This window comes from Meles meles, chromosome 16 (genome assembly GCF_922984935.1).
Source record: "Meles meles chromosome 16, mMelMel3.1 paternal haplotype, whole genome shotgun sequence".
NCBI lineage: Eukaryota > Metazoa > Chordata > Mammalia > Carnivora > Mustelidae > Meles > Meles meles.
In genome coordinates, this window is record NC_060081.1 from 76,601,083 (window position 1) to 76,613,515 (window position 12,433).

The 12,433-nt window shown below is 47.7% G+C and overlaps 1 protein-coding gene across 1 annotated transcript; it reads right to left on the reverse strand.

Moving 5' to 3' along the window:
• Positions 1-956: 956 nt before the first annotated feature.
• Positions 957-7,812, reverse strand: CBLN4 (cerebellin 4 precursor). Its single transcript, XM_045981395.1, has 3 exons — positions 7,392-7,812; positions 4,232-4,348; positions 957-2,174 (listed from the first exon to the last, which is right to left on the reverse strand). The coding sequence occupies exons 1-3, from the start codon at positions 7,680-7,682 to the stop codon at positions 1,977-1,979; spliced, it is 606 nt and encodes a 201-aa protein (XP_045837351.1). The 5' UTR covers positions 7,683-7,812; the 3' UTR covers positions 957-1,976.
• Between the last annotated feature and the right edge of the window lie 4,621 nt (positions 7,813-12,433).

Consider the following 12,433-nt stretch of genomic DNA (forward strand, 5'->3'; position numbering starts at 1 on the left):
TGTTAGAGCACGTCTATTTGCAGAGGATGCCATTCTTATTTAGATGAAAGTCCCCTATGCAATATTGTTTTCTCACATTACACAATCACCAAGGAGGAAAGTTTCTGACTGAAAGCCAGCTGGAGAATGAATAACTTGCCAAGCAAAACACTGAAGATCCAATGCCAACATCTCCAGATAATTCTTCTTGGGCGGAAGGAGAGTGTTCTGTGATGAAGGAATATTTTGACTTGGTGATTAATCACAATTATGCTAGCCCTGCCTACAGGTCCCCTCCTACGGGGTCCTCTAACACCTTCCTTGCTGCCACCGTCTACGGGAGGGGCTCTCCCAAATTGCTTTAGTTGACAACAGACCAGGAAACTGAGCCAAAGCTCCAGATGAGACATCAACAGAAACAGTTCCTCCTCGAACGAAACCTGTGACCTTCTATTTGTTTTCTAGCATTGTGAAGGGGGTGGAACTGCCCCCCCCTCGGAGAATTCATACTGAAAACAGTGGTCTTTATACCTATGGCCATGCACTGAGCACCTTTCGGAGATTTTAACCAATTCTCTTAACTTAACTACCTCAGAGGAAGTCCCTTCTGAAAGAAAAGTCTACGAAGTCCATTGATTCTCTTTTGGCAGGGTGACGATTCCTGGATATGAACAAATTAAACACAGGGAAGGCTTCCTAGGCCAATTCAGAGAAGGTTCCCAGCCGCCAGCCCCCCACCCCCCTCCACCGCCCCCAATTCAGAAAGCTTTTGGTAAACTCCAGGAAATAGAAACGAGAAAGGGGAAGGAAAGAAGGTATGGAAATAAACCACAGAGAATACATATTTCCCCGAACCGAAAGGACAAAACAATTCAGCTAACATATATGAACTTTTATTCTATGACAGAGACATAAATAATTTTATGAATTCATATGACCTGTACAAAAGACAAAATAAGATATTGCACTAAGTTTAGATATGGGATATTTGGATTTAGTATTACCTAAACAGATAAATATATACAATTGAAGGAATTAAGGCAAAACCAGATGATACTTTCAAACACAACAGAAGGCTTGAAAAATAGGTATAATTAAAAACAAGGGCATCCCATCTCCATTTAATAAAGTGGTCACATCCAAGGGAAAAAAATCCCTTAGGTTTTTAATAATGTGGTTATTATCCATCATGTTAATTCAAGCTGAGCAAGAAAGTATAAGATTTCCCAAAGAGGAGGGCCTTTTGGTGGGGGGGCTTGGGGGCTGAGCACTTAGAACTCGGGTAAGCAACTTTTTCCTTGTCAGACTTATGATCTATTCTTCCTATTAGAAAATATAATTTGGAAAATATGACTCTTTCACATATATAATTAAAATACAACTATGAAGCGTTCTTTTTTGTAAAGGGAAGTCATGTTGGTGATCTCAGAGGGTAACTCTACGAGCGAGCCATCCATTACCCTATTCGTAGAGAAGACACAAAGCCAGTCACTGAAAAAAAAAAACAAAACTCCCCACTTACTGTAAGAGAACAGAACAAACTCCAAAGGAATAAAAACGAGTATAATTGATATACCAACACAGCACAGAGTTCTTTGGCAGGATCGCACTAACCGTTGATCAAAGTCAGAACTTGAGTTTTCTAATTCTTAGACCCGGTTGCCAATCTTCTAAAAACAAATAAATAAAATTCCACATCTGCAACGGATTCAGTGATCCCGGGAAATTAAATTCAGAATAAACCTTGCAGACAGTTTTTAACTGTTACACTTGAGCACTGGTACATACGATGTCTGCTGGGAGTCCCCATCCAAGTATACCGAGACACGCACACACACAAAATAATCGGTGAGACTGTGTATTGGTTCGGACAGGCCTAGAATCCTTAAAGAGAATCCATATTCACCCATGAGAAACTGATCAAAGACATCAACTGGATGATGAGAGAATGATCTTCCAACAACTCAAGGGTCGGAGCGTCACGGAGAAATCAAATCCTATAAGGGAAACACCAGAAAGCCAGAGAACGTGGAATACTGCCAGCCTCCGACCAAGTTACCTTTCTCCAGTTTTAGGTAAACTTTATCCTCCTTATCCAGGTAGAGTAGCACGCCGTTAGTGGCAGCTTCGCGAGTAACATCTTTATCTCCGGCGAAGGCAGATATTACTGGCTTTCCATTTAACATCAGGTTAACCTATGAGAAAAAAAAAAAAAATCACTGAAAATATCTACCAGGGCTAAAGAATAATGTCTGAGATGACAGACCTGGTAAAATATTTGATGTTCAGCAAATTCATCCAATGGCAGTGGCTGCACTTAGTAGGTCTACTGCCAATAGCAGCAGCTGCACTTACTAGGTCCACTGAGCTGATTTTTTTTTTAATTTCCCCCATAGAGATTTTCTGAAATGCCTACTAAATAATACTATCCATGAAGAGCAACCTCGCCTTGGGAAAACTGGCCTCTCTTCAACGCATACATTGAGCTCACTGTTTTATTTACTTCTCACATTCAGTAGCAATCTTTTGGTAATAAAGCAAGTCTGAGGGTCGCCTGGGTGGCTCAGTGGCTTAAAGCCTCTGCTTTCAGCTCAGGTCACGATCCTAGGGTCCTGGGATCAAGCCCCACATCAGGCTCTCTGCTCAGCAGGGAGCCTGCTTCCTTCTCTCTCTCTCTCTCTCTCTCTCTCTCTCTGCCTCTCTGCCTACTTGTGATCTCTGTCAGTCAAATAAATAAATGAAATCTTAAAAAAAAAAAAAGCAAGTCTGAGGCTTCCCTGTATATTAGTAAAAAGAAGCCCAGGGCCCTTTGCTCTGATAAACCCAGACACAGCATGATTCTACCAACATCGTTTTCAGGTTACTGGTTGGCGGCCACAGTCATAGTGGTGAAGACCATTTGAAACTATGGAATGTGCTTCTGGGTGTTGTGGGGGGTGTTGTGCTTTCTTTTTCTTTACTCCTTGATAATGTGCATTAAAAATAGTAAATGTACATTAAGCGTGTATTAAATAATAATCACCACTGCTAGTCAAGATTTTAAAGATGGATAATTAGCAAAGAAGCCACAATTAATAAATTCAAAATTATTAACAAATCATAAACTCAAAATTTTCTCCCCACTACAATTTGGATTTTGCTGTGTTAAATATGACATAAATCTCTAAATAACGGAACTTGGGAAAAGCTTTTCCATGCTAGTAAATTTGCTTACTAGATATTTATTCTTTTTATGTCAAAAAAAAGTACTGCCTAAATTAAATCTGAGGATGATCAATTTACCCATTCGCTGGGATCTGTGAAAGTGGTAGAAGGGTAATCCCCCTTCGCTGTGGCCACAGTCTACAACACACACACTGAGCATAAGATAAAAAAGAATGCTAGAATTCCATTCTAGCATATTTTTTAAATCTTTTTTTTTAAAGATTTTATTTATTTATTTGACAGAGATCACAAGCAGGCAGAGAGGCAGATAGAGAGAGAGGAGGAAGCAGGCTCCCCGCTGAGCAGAGAGCCCGATGCGGGGCTCGATCCCAGGACCCTGGGATCATGACCTGAGCTGAAGGCAGAGGCTTTAACCCACTGAGCCACCCAGGCACCCCGCATATTTGAATAGTACAGGAACTAGTCTTTGAGTGTAAGGTCAAGCCTACTCCCTGAGAAAGGACAACACAAAATATGTTGCTAACTGTGGAACCGAAATTTTTAGAATTCACTAGGATCTGAGTAACTGAGAATAAATTATTTAAAGCATATGCAGGGGAACACCCTTTTGTCAACAGTATATTAAGTAGTTATTCCTTCATAAATTCGCTCTAATGGTTAGGGTAGCTCGTAATTTTTAATAATGATAGCAAATTTGTTTTATTTAATAGGTACTTGTAAAGTTCTGCTAGTCTTAGAAGTTTCTTCCTTACAAGTTTAAATAATTTTTGCACAGGCATTAAATGAAATCAAGATCTTATAAAGAGATTGGTGCTACAGAGTTTTTACTAAGACACGTTTTTTAAATGGTTGGTTGTTATGAAGGTAATACATTCAACCATTTATTTTTCTATATGTTTCTTGTCATAGCTTTAACGGAATAATAAAGAAGAAAATTGGAAATTAAGTGCTTTAAAAATAAACTATAAAGATGGTTGTTTATTTTTATAATGAAAACACATCTCTGGCTAAACACTTAAATAAATAACCCGCTGCCGATTTAACACTGCTTTCGGGGGTAGAGAAGGAGCAGGGTCACAACACGTACCTGGATTGTTTGGCTCTGGTAGACTTTAATTACATGAAAGCTGAAACTGTAAATTCCTTTTCTTGGTGCTACAAAGACAGACTCCAGGGTGAAAAAATTGCCCACGTTTACTAGGATCTACAAATAAAAATAATAAGGAACAGTAAATTATTACAATAGTCTCTTCTGGAAGTAAGTTTCCTTCCTTGCTTGCTTCTCCCCCACCACTCTTTCTCTCTCTCTCTCTCTCTCTCTCTCTCTTTTTCTGTCTCTTTCTCTTTCTATCTCTATCTCTCCTTCTAGCTTTCTTTATTTCTTTCATAAGAAGCTTAAGAAACCATAGAGAATAAAACATGGAGTTCTACTCTTTTCCTCTTTAGTGACTTAGAAAATAGATTTGTGTAATGGAAGGTTTTTCTGTCTTTTAAGTGGTATAGGGAAAAAAAATAAAATAAAATAACTGCTTTGTATTCATGCCTCAATTTCCAGCAAGGCCTGATGGCTCTGAAACATCTAGGTAATACAGAGGGCTTATAAATATTAGCTTTACCTTGAGAGTCAGATAAAAGGCATCTGCCCTGTATTTATATTTCCATCCTCTATAAGCCTTTGCAATGTCCAGAGATGACGTTTCCAAGACAGCCAATCGGCATCCGTGGGCTCTCTGCAATCACTCCTGGACACAGCACACAGAGGCCTAGGCACCCCCTCTGCCCTGTGACATAATCCAAGACACTGAACGGTGCACAGACCGATGTGAATGCCCGGCCCTCCCCTGAGCCTCCGCCAAACCTCTCCTAAGATCCATGGCCATTTTTTCAGTCCTGTGCCATCTAGGCCTTAATTATAATATTTTGGCAATGACTCAGCCTTTGCGGGCTGCCAAAAAGTAGAGCATAAATAAGGACAGACTGTGAAACTGGTGTCTTTCTTGTGTTCCTGCCAGTGTTATCCATTATTCTCTTATCAATCACCTGCTCTTTATTTAAACTCAAGGGTCAAAAATGAAAAGTAAAATAAGGCACTATTTCCTAAGAAAGCAGCAATGCATTTTGTATTCCAAGATGTGCAGCCTGTTTCTACTGCTTATGAAATTAACTCTGAATTTCAATATGTGACCTCTTAAACCAAATTTGCAAATGTGACCTAAGCCAGTCCCTTCTATGAGGAGACTGAGAATGTTTGGGGGTGGGAAGTTTGCAAAGTAACTGGGGTTTATTCCATTTCTCTCCAAGAAATAAATCTATGACTGGCATTCAAAAAAATCAGATGTCCCTGTAAGGATACATTTCCACTGTATCAATGGCAATCTGACACCATCTCTTGTAAACTCTACATTTTAGGCCTTTTGCATAATTCTCTAAAAACATACTCTGAGCAATATACCCTAAAAACTCACCTCTGAGCAATGCACCAGAATATCATAGCAGGTCAAGGTGATGTACCAGGTTCAACCCTCGACTTAATTACATGTATGTCTATGATTTCATTCTGAGATTTCACCTTCTTCCAAACAATCCTCAGATTCTTTCTCTGACCTGATGATTAATGATCTTTCAACAACCAATCACCAGCTTTGCAATAATCCCCAGCAGAGGTGTTACAAAGATTTTTTCAAGCACGTTTAAAATAATTTGAGGTACTTAGCGGGGACTTTCTGACTCGGATACGAGTAGCATAATTCATTGGCAATAATGGAAACGTCTGATTAGTGTTGAATACACACAAAGCTGGATGTTTCCTCTATATTGTAATTAGAGCAACCAGGCACAGAGAGACTTCTAACTAAATGTGTCTTGTGGTCTCTGAGATGCACGTCTTCCCAAACAGAAGAACAAATCCTCTGCTCTTCTAATTGACAGAAAGGTCATGGAAAAGAAGGCATTGTACAGTACCATGTCCACAATGGTCCAACATTTAATTAATGCACTGAAATAGAAACCCGGGGTGGTGCTCGACTTTATTTCCATCAGGATGGAAAGCACTGCACCAAAACCCCAAAGGGGCTGCTTCATTCCTTAAAAATTACAGCTGATAGTAAGCCCCAGAGAAGCATTCTCTGCCTGGCCAGCTGGAGAGTGCATTACTTCGGAACAATTAAGTGAGGAATGGAAATGTCATCTCTTCCCTTCCTTGGCACACACTGCAGAACCACTTAACCTGTGTTCCTACACATGTGGCTTTGCATACAACTGTGAACTACACAAGTGACTTTGGAATTTAAAACACTCTAGGTGCTGTTCAGGTTGAATTTACAACCCCGGAGTCAGTTTCCAGTTTTAAGACTCCCTGCTAAAGCTAAGCTGATAGCCCTGGGGTTTCTCACGAGCCGAACCCCAGAGCTCCAGGTGGCTCAAAAGAAGCCATAGACTTCATCAGTTTCTTCCCACCCCCTACCCTCAACCCCAAAGTCTGTCTTTCCCCAGTAATTTGCAATTCTCTGAAAGGACCAGAGCTGGGGCTGGGAGCACCAAGGCTCCCCCTGCGCTTCCCAAAGAGAGCTCCCCGCAGCTGCCCTTCCTTTCCCTCCACAACTTTTCTCCAAGTATCACAGAAAGGCTTTCCGCTGCAGTGGCGCCTGCAACGTGTGTGGGGATCCTGGCAGCAGAAAGGTGGGCGCGACCCAACCCACGCCATCACTGCCCACTGTCTGCGGCCACCTGCTAGATCTCTGCAGAGAATGTGGGCTCCCGAAGCTCTCTTTGGGGAGAAGCTTCTCCACCTGGGGGAAACAAATCATTTATCCGGAGACCCTGAGGGGACCGCACGGGAACCGCCTGGGCGGCACCTGCAGAGGGATCTGAGCCCGGGGGGCCAAGCACTCGCCAAGAGATTTCGAGGTCCAGGGACCAGACTCCTGCCAGCTCCAATGGACCTGTTGCTGTGAAACTCATCCGGATCTCTTTTTAGCTGGGTTCTGCGCTCCCAGCCTCTCCCCCTCATCTCTCTCTGGAGGCCAGGAGGGAAAGAATGCGGGCAGGGGCGGTGGTGGGAGAGACAGAAGTTTCAGACCCAGGCATCTGTGGGAAGGCGAGTGCCAAAATGATCCCCCACGTCCCAGTCAGGCTAACTTAGCCTGAGCAGGCAGCCTGGGTCTGGGCTGCAGGGAGATCGACCCCCCCCACCCCCACCACCACCATCCATGCACACACTGGGTGCCCTGCATCCCTCAGGGTCTGACCTGATCGAAGTAAATGATGCGCGTCTTGTTGCTCATCTCGGAGGGCTCATGGTTGGTGCTCCGCACCGCTGAGAAGGCGACCTTGGAGTTGGCCGCCCGGACCGAGATCCCCAGAGGGGACGAAGAGGAGCCCTTGGAGTCCGTGGCCGGGTTCGAGTCGCACACCACCAGACACTTGCCCTCCAGCACAATGGGCTCCGTGTCGTTCTGCGCCCAGACGGGCAGCCCCGGCAGGGTGAGAGCCAGCAGCACGGCCGGTACCACGGACAGCGCCCGGCTCCCGGAGCCCATGGTGAGCCGCGTGGGCAGCCGCAGCCGGCTGCGCTCCTGCTCCTGCGCTTCGCCTCCAAGCCCGGGACCCCGGCGCTCGGGAAGCTGCCAGTGGCTAGATCGACAGCGCTGCGGGAACGGCGGCGGCGGCGGCGCGCACACTTCCCCCAATTCCGTGGTTTGAAGTCAAAGTCTCCGCTCGCGCTCTCTCGCTGGTTCTGTTACCTTTGTCCTTTAAGGAGCTCATGCAGAACCCCCTACCCCACCCTCCTCCGCCCAAGAATCAGCCCTGCCCCGGGCCCCTGCACCCACCCTTGTTCCTGGACATCTAAAAGTCCGCAAACCCTCCCATTCACACCTCAAACAGGAAAACGGCAGTAAATTCTCACCCCAAACCCAAGCACCCCCAGGTGGACGACGGAGCAGGAAAAACAAAGGAGACGCAAAGAAAAGCCTCGGGGGTAGGTGGGTGCCGAGCGGTGCGGATCTCGGTCAGGTAAGCGTCCGACTTGCGACAGGGACGAATTACAGAAGCAGGTGTTTCCCAGACTGAGAAGAACGCGAGGCTGTGTTCATGGCCAGGACTCTAGCGACTCCCACTTCGTCTCGTCAAAAATCCCCCACACCTCGGCGCCTCCCGGACGTCGGCAGGTAGGCAGCAGCCGGCCGGGTCCTGGGCACGGAGAGCACCGAGACGCGGGATCGGTTCCAGGGCGCAAGGCGGCTCGGCGGCGGGGTCCTCTCCAGCCGCTGCCGCGCGCCCCGAGTCCCTGCGCACAACTTTGTCTGTCCTCGCGCAGCCGGGAGGGCGCCAGGCGAGCACACGCGTGCTATTTATAGGAGCGCGGCGTCCCGCCGCGTCGGCCTCCAGCTCACCCCGCAGGCTCCCGGGAGAGGGGGAGCAGCAGTCGAGTGACCCCAGCGAGCGCCTCCGGCCCGGCGGTGAACGCGCCCCGGAGCCAGCGCGGCGCACACCGCTGCTGCCTGCGGAGGTCCGAGGCCACCCTGCCCGGGGAGCGCGCGGCGCGGAGAGTGTGTGCCCGGAGAGACGCGCGCACAGCCCCGCGCTCGCCCAGCTCCGCGCCTGCCTGCTCGCCCCTCCTCGGTCTGGGCGGGCAGAGGGAGCTGCGGCTCTCCTCGCCCCTCCCCAGCGCGGGGCTCCGCCGCGGAGCAGTGCGGCCGGCCGGGCGGGCGGCGGCGCGCGGCCCAGGACCTGGCGGCCCGCCGGAGTCCCGACCGCGGCTGGCCCAGAGCCGGCCCCGAGGAGCCCTGGCGCCTGGCGAGCTCTGGGGAGCCTCGGGGCGGACCAAAGCCGGCGGGGCCGCCGGGAGGAGGTGTCTGATGCCTTCCGCTCGGGGAAGATGAGCCTCGGAAGCTGCAGGGGCGTGCGCCTTCCCACCCACAGCGCGAAGCCACCCCAAGCCAGGCCAGAGGAAGAGTGAGAGACAGTGAACCCGGCAGGAATAAGTCCTCTGAAACCGTACTCCCGCCCCTCCAAAAAAAAAAAAAAAAAAAAAAAAAAACCAACTCCACTGCTGAGAATAGAGCACCTTCTTGAGGGGCCACCCTCCCCTCTGGGCCACCCCACTGTCCTCTTGGCCTCTGATTGACAAGACTTCTCTTCTGCTTCCGCAGCCACCCCTGGGCGGAAGGGCTTGTCTCTGGCTGCGCGAACTTGGCCAAGTCCCTAACCCTATCTGTGAAGGCAGGACTCCACGATGGGAAGTCCTGTCAGTCCTCCTGTTCTATCATGCTTCGGGGCTGTCACTCTCTGACCAAACGCCTTTCAGACTCCAGCTGACAAAGGACAGGCACCACATCTTCAATCAATACAGCATCCCCACCTGCCATTCCTGACTAATTATTAATCGAAGGGATGTTGGTTGAACAATGCCCCCCAGACAGAGGTCTCCCCTGATCCTTCCTGAGTGAAGGGCATAGGCATTGACATGGATTCCAGCCCCTCCCCAGCAGGAGCCAGGCCTGTACCTCCAGTCTCCTCCCCCAGAAGGTCCTTCAGAAGGGCTGAGTGTTGAGCCATAAACACCACATTGCACCTCCAATTGTTAAAACCAGAACTATTTCTACTGGTTGGTATTTCCCTGGGCCATGCTCCCCTTTTGCAGCTGAAGAGTCCATGCCTGCAGACCAAGAGAGCCCCTGATGCTCCTCCATTCGGACCAGTATCCGTTCTGATTGCCAAGTGCCCTTTGTCATAATGTTGACTATCACCAATCCAAGCTACAACCAAAAAGGTCTTTCGAAGATGGCCACCAGTTCCCCAAGCACAGAGGTCCGCCCCTAAGCCCAGCGCGGCTTTTCACATCAACCCTTCCTACCCTGAGTTAACTCTCGTCAGGCTCTTACCACAGTCAGCCTGGAGAGCAGCTGCAATTTCCTCTCATTTGAGGCTGTCTTTTGAGAGCAGAGGCTGGATCTAATTTGGTGTCTCTTTCTCTCCTGTAGGGGTAAGCACCCTGCCTTCCTCTTCCAGGACAGCTGCTTGGTAACCGAAACCTGGTTTGTTCAACTTCCGGCTGGAAAGGGTTTGAGAAGAAAATCTCTGTCGGAGACAGAATTGTTAAATACCCCACACGCTATCTTCCCCACTGACCCCGATATATTCTCTGCATCTTTTTCTCCTCTGCGCAACTTCCTTCCTGCAAGAACTCAGATTTAAAGAAATCCCTTGCCATTCCTCCTCTCTTCCTCACCAAAAGAAATTTATTTCACAGCCCCCAAATCTAGCAGACTGATCATCTTGCGGACTCACTAATCGATTATGGAATGACCGGATGCTTCCAGAGAGAATTTAATTATCCTTCATTTACCTAATAGTATAAGTGGGAATAAAGGAATCTCTCTGAGTAAAACTCAAATTCTAAGCCTCCTAGATAAGCAGAGATGAAAATCTTGGTTTTCTATGAAAGATGTTCCCCTATTCAGGATGCTGTGACGAGGAGGAACACTGCATTTCCTGTTGACTCTCACTGAGAGAGGTGATCTGACGTTGTAAATCATAAGGTCCTGTCTCCCTTCCCACCACAGCTGACTGAACAGGGGTAGCCTGTGGGCTCTAGGGCTGTCAAGCCATTTGATACCAGAAGCCCATGAGCTTGACTGAGCTGCTGAGCTGGGGATGCCAGATTTTCTCTCTTTGGGATCTAAGTGAGACACTGAGACGCCTTCTAGTAAGCACTGGGTCCTGCAGAGGAGAGGTCTGTAGTCTCCTGAACTAGCCACGGAAGGGCCACATGCAGGCTGACACAGTGGAACGTGCTGGAAGAAACAGAAGAGCTGACCACACAGAGACAGAGGCCAGTTGGGGAGATTGCGCACTTGTGAGACACAGGGTGTGTGGGGGAGCGAACAGTGCATCTCCAGCCCTGATTCCTACCCACGAGGAGCCCAGCGACACGTTCATCTAACTTTGGGTTCCTTGAGAACAGCCTGTGTCCTTGCAATAAAATCCATTTCACTTGAGCTCATTACTCCTGTTCCTCACCATTCCAAATCCCCATTAGAACAACATCGCAGGGGCGCCTGGGTGGCTCAGTGGGTTAAAGCCTCTGCCTTCAGCTCAGATCATGATCCCAGGGTCCTGGGATCGAGCCCCACATCGGGTTCTCTGCTCAGCAGGGAGCCTGCTTCCCCCTCTCTGTGCCTGCCTCTCTGCCTACTTGTGATTTCTGTCTGTCTAATAAATAAAATCTTTAAAAAAAAAAAAAAAAAGAACAACATCCCAGCAATCATACCACGTCCGGCTTGCCTCTCCTGCCAAAAGACATTAACAAATCCAGTCCCCTGCCTATGGGAAATGTTGTCCTAACATTTGGAGAAAGGATGCATCACCTGCTCCTCACCCCCGCCTCCAAGCCCAGCATCCCCAGGAGTAAAGAAGCAGAATCAAGTCCAAGTCCGCACAGCACAGATCTGTTTCTTTCTTTTCCTTTTTTTTTCAGTGTCCCTGTTCTGAGACCTCCTGATTGTACTTGATGCCCAGAAATTTTGTTCCTAGACCTTTAATGATTTCATTTCTCTGCAGTTGGGCTCAACTTGAAGTAAATTGGTAACGTATGTTAGAATCTGAACTGGTCTTCCATAGGAAAGACTGCCGCCGAGGTCAATAAATTCCACGACTGATTGTCTAACCATCCCTCAGGGAAAGCAAGTTCCAAGTAAGCCCAAGACAGTAAGGATCAAAAGTGATTTTCGGTTTCTGAAGAAAATGTCTCAAAGAAGGCAAAGGTAGACACAAGGTATTCACCTCGAAGGACATCACCTAGAAAAGAACCTCATGGTTGAATGCATGAGGTCTCTGAGCAGCATGGCGCTCACAGAACCCCAACTTCAGTCAGGCGGAAGGTGGAAAATCAAGAGAGAGAGAGAGAGAGAGATTTTCACATCATCACCAGACTAAGGTCCACCGGGACACTTAATTACCCTTTACTCTCCACCGTGGTAGTTACCAGCCCAAGCAAACATGATTCTTCGAGGGAAAATAAGTATCTTGAGGACAAAAAGGCTCCGGAAATAATGTGAGTGACGTGAATCCGGAGAGTTTCGGAGCAGTGTTGAGGAAGTCCTCAGAACCCCCTCTGGAGACAGCCAGACCACTGACTTCATTTGTATGAAGAGGGTATTCTGGGGGAAAGTAGATGGGTGATTTAAAAATTGTTTCTACCTAATTTTACGATTTAAGCCTTGTCTGAGACACTCCATCTCCGCAGTCCCCTCCAGTCACTGCACAGAACAAGGTCCAGGCAGGCTTC